This window comes from Protomyctophum bolini, assembly GCF_963924005.1.
Source record: "Protomyctophum bolini genome assembly, chromosome: 24".
Lineage (NCBI taxonomy): Eukaryota > Metazoa > Chordata > Actinopteri > Myctophiformes > Myctophidae > Protomyctophum > Protomyctophum bolini.
The window spans coordinates 86,914-101,123 of NC_137885.1; the positions used below are offsets into that span (position 1 = coordinate 86,914).

General features: G+C 41.7%; 1 protein-coding gene and 1 long non-coding RNA gene across 2 annotated transcripts; both read right to left on the reverse strand.

Moving 5' to 3' along the window:
- Positions 1 to 8,895: 8,895 nt before the first annotated feature.
- Positions 8,896 to 11,592, reverse strand: LOC308311463 (uncharacterized protein; the record flags this gene model as incomplete). Its single annotated transcript, XM_080758151.1, has 7 exons — positions 8,896 to 8,915; positions 9,176 to 9,290; positions 9,740 to 9,831; positions 10,592 to 10,709; positions 10,807 to 11,151; positions 11,303 to 11,396; positions 11,531 to 11,592. 7 exons carry the CDS (start codon positions 11,590 to 11,592, stop codon positions 8,896 to 8,898), a joined length of 846 nt encoding a protein of 281 aa, XP_080614277.1.
- Positions 11,593 to 12,862: 1,270 nt separating this feature from the next.
- LOC308311413 lies at positions 12,863 to 13,926 on the reverse strand. Its single transcript, XR_013963654.1, has 3 exons — positions 13,673 to 13,926; positions 13,182 to 13,289; positions 12,863 to 12,978 (listed from the first exon to the last, which is right to left on the reverse strand). It is a non-coding gene; the product is annotated as an uncharacterized lncRNA (long non-coding RNA).
- Positions 13,927 to 14,210: the final 284 nt, after the last annotated feature.

The window sequence follows — 14,210 nt, forward strand, 5'->3', positions numbered from 1 at the left end:
CCCTACAAACCAAATAGAACAGCAGTGCGTTTGCAATATGCAAACATGCTTACTGTTCCAAAAATATCAAAAGTTACAATAGGAGGCAGGGCGTTTAGGTCCCAGGCACCGCAGCTGTGGAACCTTCTCCCGGCTTCGGTCCGTGGGGCTGACACGCTCTGCACATTCAAGACAAGGTTGAAAACCTTTCTCTACGACAAAGCCTATGGCCAGACTTGTCTCCGGGTCTAGCTGGATACCATGGTCGTACATTGTTGTGTGGGTTTGTCTCCCAGCAGTACTTGTAATATACACTATATAGGCTCCAGTAAGGCCTGCCACTAATCCAGCATCCGGGGAATCTCTCCCCGGAGTCTCTTTTCGTCCTCCCCGTCGCAGTTCTGTGGACCTCTAATATTAAACCCCAACTGACTGCCGAGTGTGACCGTGGATCAGGCCTCTTCATGGAGCCCACCAGAAGTGTGACCTGGACCCGGCCTCACAGAGCTCGACCTGGACCAGATGTGGACCAGACCCCTCCACGGAGCCCACCTGCCTATTCTCTGTCTTTTCTCTCTGTCTATCTCTCTCTCTCTCCCTCTACCCCCCCCCCCCCCCCGACACGGTCGAGGCAGATGGCCGCCCACCCTAGAGTCGGGTTCTGCCTGACGTTTCTTCCTAAAGGGGAGTTTTTCGTTACCATTGTCGCAATGTTGCTTGCTCTGGGTGGATCTTTGTTGGTTGTAAAGTGTCTTGAGACAACTTGTTGTGATTTGACACTATAATAAAATTGAATTGAATTGAATTGAATTCAAAGCAACCAAAGGTATGGCTCCCCCATATCTTGCAAGTATGATCGAACCCTACAAACCCTCCCGCTCACTCAGATCAGCCAACGCAGGGAAGCTGGAAGTACCCTCACTAAAAGCGCCTGGACAACGCTCCACACGTCCCAAACTCTTCTCCCTTCTGGCTCCAAAACTGTGGAATGCACTTCCCATTGCAGTCAGAACTGCAGCATCACTCCCAATCCTCCGCCGTAGTCTGAAAACCCACCTTTTCAGACTCCATCATGGCCCATAGCACTTACCCCACCCCCTTAGATAGCAGTTCTGTAGACTTAGATAGCATTTGATACAGACTTATAGCATGTTATGTCGACAGCATAAGTGCATTGTATGTAGTCATAGCACGTCATAGTACATATGTATAGCATAGTAGTATAGATGTATAGCTTATATGTATAGTTTCATTATAGATATTCCACTGTTACTTTCTTAGCTTACGCCGGTAGTTTCATGATAAATGTTTTTATGTGATGTATTCCCATGATTTTTTGTTCTTGCTTAATGTAAATCGCTCTGGATTAAGAGCATCTGCTAAATGCCTAAATTGTAAATTGTAAATTGTAACTGTGAGTGGACGACCCAATTAAGCATTACACTTGTTTACAACAGGGTCCACCATGTTCAATTCATCAAAACATTTAGAGACGTACAAATAGACACTTCTATATAGTTAAAGAACAGAACAGGAATTCATCATAAAGGATGCAAAAAGGGAAAAGAAACATATACAGTGAGGGAAAAAAGAGGGGGTGGGGGGGGGATTCAGATTTTACGGGGGCCAGTTTCGAATTGCAGCCGTCCGTAGGTGCCCATTGAGAGCGGTTTTGAAGGAGTCAAGGGATTCACATGTCTTAATGACTGTTGATAGGGCATTCCACATTTTGGTGCCATAGGAGCGAAAATAATGTAGTCCCTTGTTTGTGCCGAATCTGGGTTGTACATGGTTTGTTGCACTCCCTCTGGGGTTGTGGGGACTGACTGTCAGGCGGTAGTACTCCCCATAATAACTTGGCTATCAGCACCACAGAATGTTAATGTTCATGTTAATTTGTCTTTTTGCTGAACATCACTGAGACAAGAAACAGTAATAAAATAATGGTATGCCTTAACCAGTGATTTCTTATACTGTGTGTGTGTGTGTGTGTGTGTGTGTGTGTGTGTGTGTGTGTGTGTGTGTGTGTGTGTGTGTGTGTGTGTGTGTGTGTGTGTGTGTGTGCGTGTGTGTGTGTGTGTGTTACAGCTGCCAAACGAGCAAGAGAGAGAGAAACAAGTCTTAGTGCGTTGGGAGCCTTGCACCAGTGGATGGTAAGACATTTGTCTATTTACACTATTTGTCCTTCCAGAGGCAGTGGTTTCTGGCTGATAGTCATTAGTCATGCACGTTCAAGGGGTGAACGTATAATTCTATAGTATACGGCATATATGGCAGCAGATTTACCTCAACACTGCAGATCAGAGCGGGTTCCACTTGGACAGGACTACTCAACGAAAATCCAAAAGTCCAAAGGATGCAAACTAAAAATATCTGTTATTTTGAAACATTTTTTTTTTTTTTTGTAACAGACTACACGTCTAGTTTAAACCTCAATGAACAAAAACATTGTGATCAATGATTAAGTTACAAAATTGGAGTCCTCATTTACAAATTGTTAGGAGAACATAGGGCCATATCTTTGTTTTGGAACAAACACTACAATACCTACAATTATGTTCAAAACAATCACGATAACTAATTATATTTTTATTGATCATGACGGCCCTGACGGGCCACAGATACAACTAGAAGTGCACTCTGTCGGGTGCATACTTGCTTGTTGCTTGTTGTTGTATCCGATAATAGTAGGGAGATATCCATATAGGGGTATGTCAAACTCCAGAACATTAGGGCTGCATGATAATGTTTTCCCCTGTACACCAAATCTCTTCAACAAAAATAGATGATCTACACACCTTGTAGATCTTTTATTTTCTTCAATGCTACAAGGGTTCAAGTTGTTAAAACAAAAGAAAGAAATCCTATTACACTTAAGACTTTGCAGCCCATGTTCTAAATTAATTAATTTCATTTTATTTATTTCTACTTTTACAGTGGCAAGACCTGGGAAAACAGCTGGGAACCAGCAAGGAATTACCCAGCTGATGTCTGGACCATGCCTCTGATATAGCCTTAAACATGCTCTGTTCTCATTAAAAAACATTTGCACTTTGAATGTTGTTTCTTCCAAGTTCTTCAATTTATACAACTTCTGTATGAACCTCATGAACAGAGGTGATTATAGTTTACTACAGTATGTAAAGTTATTGTTTCCTAAAACTAATTATTTTCACTTTTTTTGTCCCAGGGGTTCTCCATTTTAGCCTGTGACATGTACTGTAAACGGTAGTCTATCACACCTGGTTGGTGACACATCCCCAATGTATTTATTACAGTATGTCTTTCACTTTACAGTTATATGCCTGCTCTAGCAATCTGCACTTGGACTGACAGAATTTGTGTAATGAATAAACCATTTTAAATATGTATACGGTAAGTATAATGTACAATGTAATGAACACTATTCTGTCAAATGAATGCAGGCTACTATACTGGATATGAGCATGATGCTGTATACTGTACTGTAAGCAATACAGTCAGCTGCAGTTAGACTATACAACCTATGGATAGTTGAATGAATAATTATGCAAGCTACAGTAAATCAACACCAACTATTATGACCATATAGGCTGTAAAAACGTGTTAATGTCAGTAAGTCATTAAATGCTTCACATAATGCTTGTAGTTTTGCACAACTTTCTCCATTTAACCTTAAAGTCTATAAACGTTCAGATTTCAAATCATATTCATAAGTGGTCTTCCTTATTGTTCAATAAAAAGCATTTTAAGCATTTTGTGGCCATGTTCTCAAAACGTTATAATGTATCAGAATGCAATACAACTCCCATCGCATGCTTGTCTAGACAATAGCTGACGATCGGATTAAAATGTTATTTATTGAATAATAAGGAAGATAGGCCTACATGTACTTATAACCACCCGAGGAGAATTGTAACATCCATGGCCCTGGGGTGACCACTTATGATTTGAAATCTGAACGTTTATAGACGTTAACGTTGTAAATGTAACAAGAGCACGCACTCTGAGAAGGACCTGTCTCCATCAGCGGACATGCCAAATGCTTCGTCATAGAACGGTAGCAGTTGACGAAAATAACTGATCCACAAGCTCACCAGTCATGATGCCAATTGACGCCTCTCTTGGTACTTGGTTAGACAGGACTATAATGTTGGTTTGTTTATTATTGAATCCATCTACTACTGTAGTACATGTAAACTATACAACAATTATGTTGCTGACCTTTGAACCTTATAATTAATATGTTTTACTGTTATTCTGCAAACTGTTAATAAATATTTCAATCAATCAAGGCTTTGATGTTCTATGACAGTGATACTCAACCTCAGGCCCGCGGGCCTGACTGGCCCACCAATGAAAATCTTTAATTACATTATTATAAGTAATACTATTAGAGTTGTACTATTACTCGAACGAAAATAAAAGCTTGGGGGGGGGGGGGGGGGGGGGGGAGATGCAATGCAAATGAAAGACATATACTGTGTATCCCTATTCCCTGACATAATTTTATAGCTAAACGGACAGAATTCTATTTTATTTGAATGATGAAACCCAGCTGCCATTAATAGTTGGAAATGGAAATGGCAATTGCGGAAATGGAAATTGAGGAAATTGCGGAAATGGAAATTGCGGAAATGGTAATTGCGGAAATTGCTCTTCACTTATAGCTATCTATTTTCAGGTAGATTGTTTTATTTTACTCAGTCAGCCATATCACTACTCATTTTTTTTCATGAAAAAGGTCATAGCTGGGTAATCTATTTTCAGGCAAATTGTGTTTATTGTATTTTATTTTACTCAGCCATAACAATTTATTTTCTGTTAACCAACTTGCTGGCTGGCAGGCAGGCAGACAGCTACTCATAGACAGGCAGACAGACAGACAGCTACTCATGGAGAATTGGACAGGCAGGCAGTCAGACAGCTACTCATAGACAGGCAGACAGACAGCTACTCATGGAGAATTGGACAGGCAGGCAGACAGCTACTCATGGACAATTGGACAGGCAGGAAGGCAGACAGCTACTCATAGACAGACAGACAGCTACTCATGGACAATTGGACAGGCAGGAAGGCAGACAGCTACTCATAGACAGACAGACAGCTACTCATAGACAATTGGGCAGGCAGGCAGACAGCTACTCATAGACAGGCAGACAGTAAGACAGCTACTCATTGACAGACAGACAAATAACTACTCATGGACAGACAGACAGACAGGCAGGCAGGCAGGCAAAGAGCTACTCATGTTATGTTATTATGTTATTATAACAGCTACTCATGTTATGTGCAATAATTTGTGCAGTTATGGAAACAGCTCTTTGTGTTTATGCAAGAAAATGTAACACATTTATTTATTTACATATTGTGTGCATGCACATTGTACTTTGATACATTTTGCGAAAATAAAGCAATTGAAAGAGAGAAGTTATCAAGTATCATTAATGTCGTAATTTTATCTACTGGCCCCTGGCCCTTTGCCATTTTTGTAATGTGGCCCACAGGTAAATCTATTTGAGTCTAATAGTCTGGCCAGCCAGCCAGCCAGTCAGTCAGCCAGCCAGTCAGTCAGTCAGTCAGCCAGCCAGTCAGTCAGTCAGTCAGCCAGTCAGCCAGTCAGTCAGTCAGTCAGTCAGTCAGTCAGTCAGTCAGCCAGTCAGTCAGCCAGCCAGTAAGCCAGTCAGTCAGTCAGTCAGTCAGTCAGCCAGCCAGTCACCGATATGCACTGTCCCTCCTCTGTATGTGTCCAAACCATCTCAGTCTGGCCTCCCTGGCTTTATCTCCAAAACATCTGACATGCACTGTCCCTCTGATGTACTTGTTCCTGATCCTATCAATCCTTGTTACTCCCAGAGAGAACATATGGTCACATATTTCAACACATCACTCATTTTACCATAACGCCATGCAGGAGTGAGCGAGTGGCCGAGATTTGGGGTATTGGAATTTGGCATACAGTATGTCTTGGTGCACTCTCCAGCAACGTGAGAAAGGAGGGCTGTAACTGTGTGGTATCATTTTTGACCCAGATCTGTTATAATCATAGTTATAAAGCATTATAATCTGTTTATGAGTGGCATGCTACTATACTGTACAGCTATCACTTGGAAACAGGCTGGTCTACAATGATTAACATAAAATAGGTTTGTGCTCCAGAAATGTCCCAACTTGAATGATGTCCAGTCACACATTTGTCATCAAAACAGTGGGAATGCAACTGCAAGTATATGTTTTGCGGTTTTGTATTAACAAAATTGTTCAAATATTTCATAAGAACATTCGTATACTACATTTGAATGAAAAAATAATTCCATGGAAAGCATACAAGTAGCTTTAACTCATTTTTAATCACAATCACTGTTTGGCACATTACAGGTTATATGGATTTATTAATCATGGGAGGAAACATGAGTCACCCAGAGGTAGCACAGGCAGAAGTTATTATAACAGATACACAAGAGAATAGAGCAATAGATGAAGACCTACTGTAATAAGAAAACAAGCCCCTGGGGGTTTTGCGTTATCAGATTTGCAACCTTACTCGTTTCTTAAAACAGTCTTTTATACTCTATATTTTGGAAAAACATGTTTGCATTATGCAAAAGTCTGTTTAATAGCACAAAACAATTAAAAATATTGCCAAGAAAGCCTCAAATAGTGATGCAGTATCATAAAAACAGAAAATTCTGACAATTTTATAAAAAACCTATGTATGTGGTTCTCAAACATTTTCATGTCAAGGACCCCCAAAACTATATGTAACTGGCCGCCGACCCCCATCTGAAAATGTTGTTCCAGGGACCACCCAGAAGCAAAGATATATATATATACATTTGCTCAACACATTCATTCCATGCACTAACACATGGTTGGCCAACAGTAAGCTGTACCAGTTTACTGTTATGTGGCTTATTTCTACCCTATATGTTTTCAGATACAAATTTTAGCGTGATGTTTAAGTTGAAACCGAGTAATACACTGTCTGGATGTTATCTTGAATGGGAATAAAAACTGAGGATTTCTGTAATCAATAGCAGCTGTGTTGGACAGTGTTGCACGGATGCGCCGATATGGGGAATTAAACGGGTGAGCTTCATTTTTATTGGCTTTTATCGATGTGTATTTCTCTGTGTATTCCCATTTTTTGGGCATCCATTGTTAGGTATGGCCATATGATGACCATGGATATGGTCTCAATTTTTCATTTCACTACTATCAAGTCCATGATGATGCCCACTTTGGGCACAGCAGTGGTGGTGGTGGTGGTGCAGAGAGGGAGAGCAATCACCACCGCATCATACGGCAAAAAAATAGCGAAAACATGGTAATCCAATATATGGGAGGAGTCCGTCAAGGACAGGGGTCTGGTGAGGCTTTAAGAACGTGCTGTAGGAGTGGGTGAGAGAGCGAGAGACAGAACCACAGGAGAGCTAAACAAAATCGTCATCAGACATGTCGGAGCCGCTGTCATAATCCTCATCTGAGTTGTCCAAAAAGGTGACGTTCTCTGCTCCACTCAAAGCCTGCATGTAACATGCTCGTGACTGCATCATCACCTTTCTCATGTCCCACTCCTTCTTGAGTATTATGCAGAGCAGACCTCTCAACCCATCTTCACTTAGGTCCCAGGAGTCTTGGGGGTAGAACACAAAATAAAATCTGTTAGTAACAGTAATCATCAATGGTGTGTATTATATTCATGATCAGGGATGGAGCATGTGGCATCATCAGGGATGTCATCAATATTAAGCCCATATATGGAGATCCAAACTCTACATCTGACCTCAAACCCTTAGATCTCCATATATGGAGCTGACCTGTTCAGACATTCCATATATTGATCTTTCCCCATCCATCCTTCCTCTTCGATGTCTCCCTTTTGACTGATACCAGTCGATTTAAACTCTAGACGGGCCTGGCCCAAAGTTATTAGTGCAGCCATGCCCGGCAGCCGGCAAAAACTTAACAGGCCTGAAAATTAAGATCTTACCAGCCAGCGCTCGCCCAGCAGTCTGCCGTTACCCAGGCGGAATGGCGGATGCGTGCGTCTTACTGGTAATGTATTTTAAGTATATCTATAATGAATTATAGACATGCATAGGATGCATAGAAAGTTTTAGCAAAAGATGTTATCGCAATACATACTTGTCATTGTTCCAGAACAAACAATGCAGGACATCTCTTTCAGGTCACGGGCACAAGCTGAAAGAGTTCTCCAGTGATGCTCCATCTCGGTCACAAGGATTTCCTTCTCCTCCTTGAGTCTCCTTACTGCCATGATGGTGTCAAACGCCTTTCTCTTTTTTTTGAGTCCGACATAATCTGGAATGCATTTATGACAAAGATTCACAGGGATTAACGAATTGATGCTTATAACCACAACACTCAAAATTGCCTCTCACCAACTCAACGAGCAAGCGAGTATATTATGGGTCATTACGTGTCAAATTTGTTGGAAGTAGTAAACAGACTAGTGTACACACCACCGTCTTGGAGCTGCCATGGCCATGCTGTATCCACAGTCAGGATTGTGTCCATGCACAGGGATTCTGTGCTAGGAACCATCGCATTGTACCGCTCCACAACAGAAGTAAGGATCTCCGTCTCCCTCCTTATCTTGGTACGGAGCCTGGCACGAGCTTTGTTTCCATCGTTGTCTCTATAGAGACGCTGAGACCTCCGCTTGATACTGGTCACCATCATCTCAATACTGTTGGCCAACGCATCTGGCTCATCAGCAGTAGTTGTTGTTGCTGCAGAGAAGAAATGAGTGTGTGTACAAAACTAAATTATAAGATACAAGGGTTAAGTGTCAGACAGAAAAAGCTATTAAGGAATGTTCTCATTGACCATGAAATATTTTTTCTCTAATGCTACTCTCTAATGTCTATTACTTTGGCATCAGACAGTGACACAGGTCATTGAAAGCTGCTGTTAAGGGTTTGGAGTGTTTGCTGGAGACCAAAATACACAATGCTCACTTAAGCCAGTTGCACACCAAAAATCATATATATATAGATATTCCACTGTTAGGTTCTTGGGCTTACGTATGATTCATGATGACTATCTTTTATTTGATGTATTACCATATTCTTTGTTCTTGCTTAATGTGAATCGCTCTGGATTAAGAGCGTTTGATAAATGCCTAAATTGGCTAAATACCCTACCTTATTCTGGAAAACAAAATGTGCATTAACAATAATAATTTTCTCACTTTCTGCCCACTCCTGGACGTCCTTCACCCAGTCTTCCAACTGGCTCTCAGCCACTGCAAAATCAAACTTCATTGATTCCAGGTTCTGGAGCTGGCTTTGAAGATCTTTAACGCACTACAATGACAAAGAAAGACAAGAAAACAAATGTTGTCTCAAACATGTCAAATACTTTCACATGGAACATTAAAGTGGAAAACCAATCATTATCAACATTGAACTATGTCATTATACCTTAGAGTTGTTGTGTAGAACGATACAATTTCGTGATGTCACTGATCACATGACAATCTAATGGTGCATTCACACGGGCAGATTAAACAATACAAAAACGCGTTGTGAGATTTGAAGCAGATACATTCATCGTTGAGCCTTTGCAACGTCATGTCGCTGCATGGCAATGAATCGTTTAATCTGCCTCCTGTGAAGGCAACATAAACGGAGGTTTATGCTAAACAGAAGGGGGGACTTTTTCATTCCTTCGACACTAAGGTATATTAATGACACAGTTCACTGTTGTAAATGAGTAGATTTCCCCTTTAAAAGAACATTACTGATGTCATTACCTTCCGATATCGGCGAGACAAAGAGGTGGCTAAATTGGCAAACTTCTGTTGATTCCAGCGCATTGCCATAAGCGTCAACATGTCTGTGCGTCCTGCAAATATAAAAAAGTTGCTAACATTAACCAAACTATTTTGCCGATTACATGGTCACGAGGGTCAACATGTCTGTGTGTGATTCAAACTGAAATTGATGTTTAATATCATCATAATATAGGTTAACCCATTTAGAACTGAGGATGCATATGTGTCACCTCATTGTTTTAAAAGCTTTAACCATAAACCATTATTTTTTGCTTTATCTGTTGAAATATAGCAGCTTAAAGCTATGAAGTGCTATTTTTTTGTGCAAATCCTTAAATATATATTCTTTCACAACAACATATTGTCAAATAGGGGTATTTGGGGATAATTATGTGGGTCCTTGACATACAAAAATTTGAGGACCAGACATTTTGTAGAATTTGGTCCCAGGTGTTAATGGGTTAACACATTTGCGAGTTCGATTATACAGTATATGTAATGACCATTTCCTGTATTAGCAGGGAGCTGTCAAAGGGCTGGTATAAGAGGCTCCTTGAGGAGGTCTTATAGAGAGGATCTGTATCTTGCCTTCGGCGTTGGAAGTACCTCCTTTTTATATTGCTTGTAGTATATTATTATATTATTGATCTTCTTTCTACTGCTTCTTCTTCTGACTGACTGACTGGCACACTTCTTAGTCTGACTGACTGCTGAGTCTGTGCCACACTTTATAGGGTGACATGACGTTGTGGCCTGACGTCACGCCACCGACCGTTTCGTGACAACAGTATATGCACATTTTTTAAATGTTGCAGTATGTGGTCATCTCACCAGCTTTAGACATGTGCTTGGTGGTCACTCCAATCCTTGAGAGGAAGGCGTTACATTGCTCCACCTCCTCCCCTAGTGTCTGACCCGCGCCATCCTGGTATTGTCCACTCCATTTCACCTGGGTAAATATACAACAACAAATACAATGCACAGATGATGTTGACATCCATGTGCTGGTGTTCTGATAAAGAAATCACATGAGAATGTTTCCTTACCTCACATTTGAAGTCGTGGGCCTTGGCGTGAAACACTGACAAGAAGGGCTTCATGTCGAGAAGCTGTTTCAGCTCTGGACATTTGTTGCTGACCTTTTGCAGGTAGGGCCAGTATTTGCAGGCCACGTCCATGCAGAAGAAATTTATTTTCCTGCTGGCCAGCTGGTTCTGTAGGTACAATGGGTACGCAAATATTTCCCCCCTGAACATGTTAAGTGCCCCGTGTAGCACTCCATGCCTGCACACTGCCAGCTCCAGCCCCTCCTCGTCAAGGTTACTGGTGGACTTTTTGGACGTCTCCCTGGCTGCAGACCACTGACCACCACAAACGCCTCTTCCAGAGACCTACAATATGGAAAATGGATAATGAAAACATTTTCGTATAAGCAATGAGCTTATTGTAAAAATCTACGAGGGAACCTAGGGTACCGCCGTCCAAAATTCAGAAAAGGTAACCGAGGGTTCCGAAAAGGGGCTAGCTAGTATGCAATCTTACATGATTGGTGGTCTGGTGAATGTAGTCCACAAAGCTGGAGACATCTTCATCGCTTGCGATGAATTTTCCATCAAAGATGGCCTGTTCCTCAGATCTAAGAAAGAAAGACAACATACTCAACATTGTCATTTTACATCTTTCAGGCTAAGGTTTCTTGGTGCAAATAAGACAAGTCTTTTGTTTTCTTGGTAATTTTAATGCTGTTACATTATACTAATTTTGAATTACCTGGCTGCTGCGCTCTTAAAGCGATACAGTTTACGATTCCCATCCACCGAAATCGCTACCATTTCTGGCGTGCAAGCAGGACAACTGAAGGGCTCCTCCTTGCAGATGTTGTCTACCTCGAACTGTACAACTTCCCACTGAAAGTAGCTTTTCAGGAAGGAATCGGCACAGATGGTCCCAGTCTATTTCAAAATAGGAAAATCAACTGCTAATAACGAGCAACAAATTCAACGCACATGAAAAAAATACTGTAGGCTAAATACCATACTCACTCTGCCAAAGTGGACAGTTCGAGCTTGTAGCATTCTTAAAAATGCCTGACAGGACAAGCCTGGTGAAGCCATCTTCATTTGGTGAAAAGAAAAAAAGATATCTGTGTCATACACCGTCGAAAACTGAGGGGTAGCAGGCCAGTAGTTCCTGTGAATGAGATGGTCCACTCCAGCAGTCCACGTGGCTTTACATGAGTTACAGCTCAGGTCAGGCATCCTGAGATCATATCGTCCTGGAAAAATCAAAGACACTATAATGTAAAACTTAGCGTGGCATAAATTAGTCAATAGGCATGCGTTTGATTTAATAAATACACCTATGACAAACCTTGTGGGAATTACTTAGTAAATATATTTTTTAAGATGCTTTTTAAAAAAGGACAAAAACTAAATCCCATCCTTACCATCTTGTGTGATCACAGCAATGTTCTTTCCCGGGTTGACCCTCAATGCATCTGGACAACTGCAGATATTGTCCGGTATCCGCACAGGTACAAAGCGCTCTGAAAAACATCATACATTTGAATTTAGATAATTGAAGAGACTGAATCTTTACTTAAGTTAAAAAGATTCATGGCCGTAAGTAAAGTAGTAAGCCTTGCCGAGCCATGAGGCCCATATAGGGCAGGAGCCTATCTCCTGTGTCTGTAGGCCACAAGGCCATTGACCATGGCCGTAACACAAGACGAAAAAGGCATTGTTTAAGTGGTCAAACTAATGAGTTTAATGAGCAGAGAGGACGTGGTATGGTCTACTCAGTACTCACAAACAACAACTTACCACAATGGCAATGAGCTTTATCCTCAATACAGGTGGTGGGAGACAAAGGCTGGAAGAACCCGGCAGTCATCGCATTCCTGTTGTGGAACACGTTCCTCATGTCTGTGTGGACGATGATGTCACATCCAGCACACAGGAATGGGCGTGGTTCACAGCCATGACAGGACACAGCAGCTGCATTCACGGCACACTGTTGGCACATGCGTGTGCCTACATTCTGCTTTGCTGCAGTGCTGTTAATCAGCTGGGGTCTCTGTGCCCGCCATCTCTCTAAGAGAGAGCGGTTCCGTGTGGCCCAGTCTGATGAAGCTAGGAGAGGAGCTGTTGGGGTTGGGGCTTCCTCAATGTCAGCCGAGGCAACGCTCAGAGAGTGCTGGAGCTCTTGTAAGAAACGCTCTGTATAAAGAGTATGGGATATTTAAAAACATGTTGTGCTTAGAAAAATAAATAAAAAAGTATAATAATGGCTGTGAAAGGGGTAGTTGCCCATTTATTGTGGCAAATGTGTAATAGAAAGACGTAATTAACATTCAAACTCATTGGCAGATTATTACAATATATATTATGAACATATTGCTTTACACTAATGAAATACACACCAAGGGCAACTGGAGCAACGGAGACCTCAGAGATGGTGTCAGGAAGATCGATCGGAGGAACAGGTTTCTGACTGCAAGCACCTGGACCATCCTTCCGACTCGGACCAGCTATAACAGGACAAAAACAACACCACTCATAACATTATTATAAATTGTCAGCCTAGTTATTATCCTGAGGGGACTAGTATACTTTTCCCAAACCATAATGTGGACAGAATTAGCGTAACTTATCTGCCTATGGATAATCATTAGGACTGATTGCAGTGATGTAAATAGGTTAAGTGTAATGGGTTTATGGGACCCAGGGGTGGTCTTTTAGATGGGTCCCAGGGACATCTCACAGTGCGTTTTAACAGTGGGAGAACGGCGAGCGACACATGAATTACATTGGCTATCGCGATTGGCGATAGCCAATGGCTAATAATGGTTATATTCATGTAGAAAATGTATCCGACAACTTTAAGATGAGTTAATGGTATAACAATACTGACCCTGATTTGACCGATTCCTGGTTGGTCTTGGCTTTGCATGGACGACGTTCCAATTGCTGTCTCTCTCTACCCATGTCACCCTCGGTCTAGCTGCCTTTGCCTTCTTTGCTGGTGGTGGTGGTCTAGAGTGGTACTCAAGAGGAATGGAGTCTTTAAGACCTTTGATGACAGCTGCCCTTTTTGCTTCATCTACACTCCTTTGCAGATCCGCAATCAGAGCTTTTTCATCACTCATGGTGATGAGTAAAAAACAAACAAACAGACAGACAGACAAACAAGGGGGAAAAATACACACACACACACACACACACACACACACACACACACGTGGGGTTGGAAGCGAGAGAGGGGAAGAGCTGGAGAGAGAGAGAGAGAGGGAGGGAGAGAGAGAGAGAGTGGCTCTTAAAAGTGCCTTTTGTTTTGTTGTGTTGGACTGGAGAGTTGGAGATTTGTTTGAGGTTGGAAGATCTGTAAGAGAAAAAAGATGATTCAGAATGTAACACCCAACTGTTGGAACTTCTATTCAGAATCCTATTGC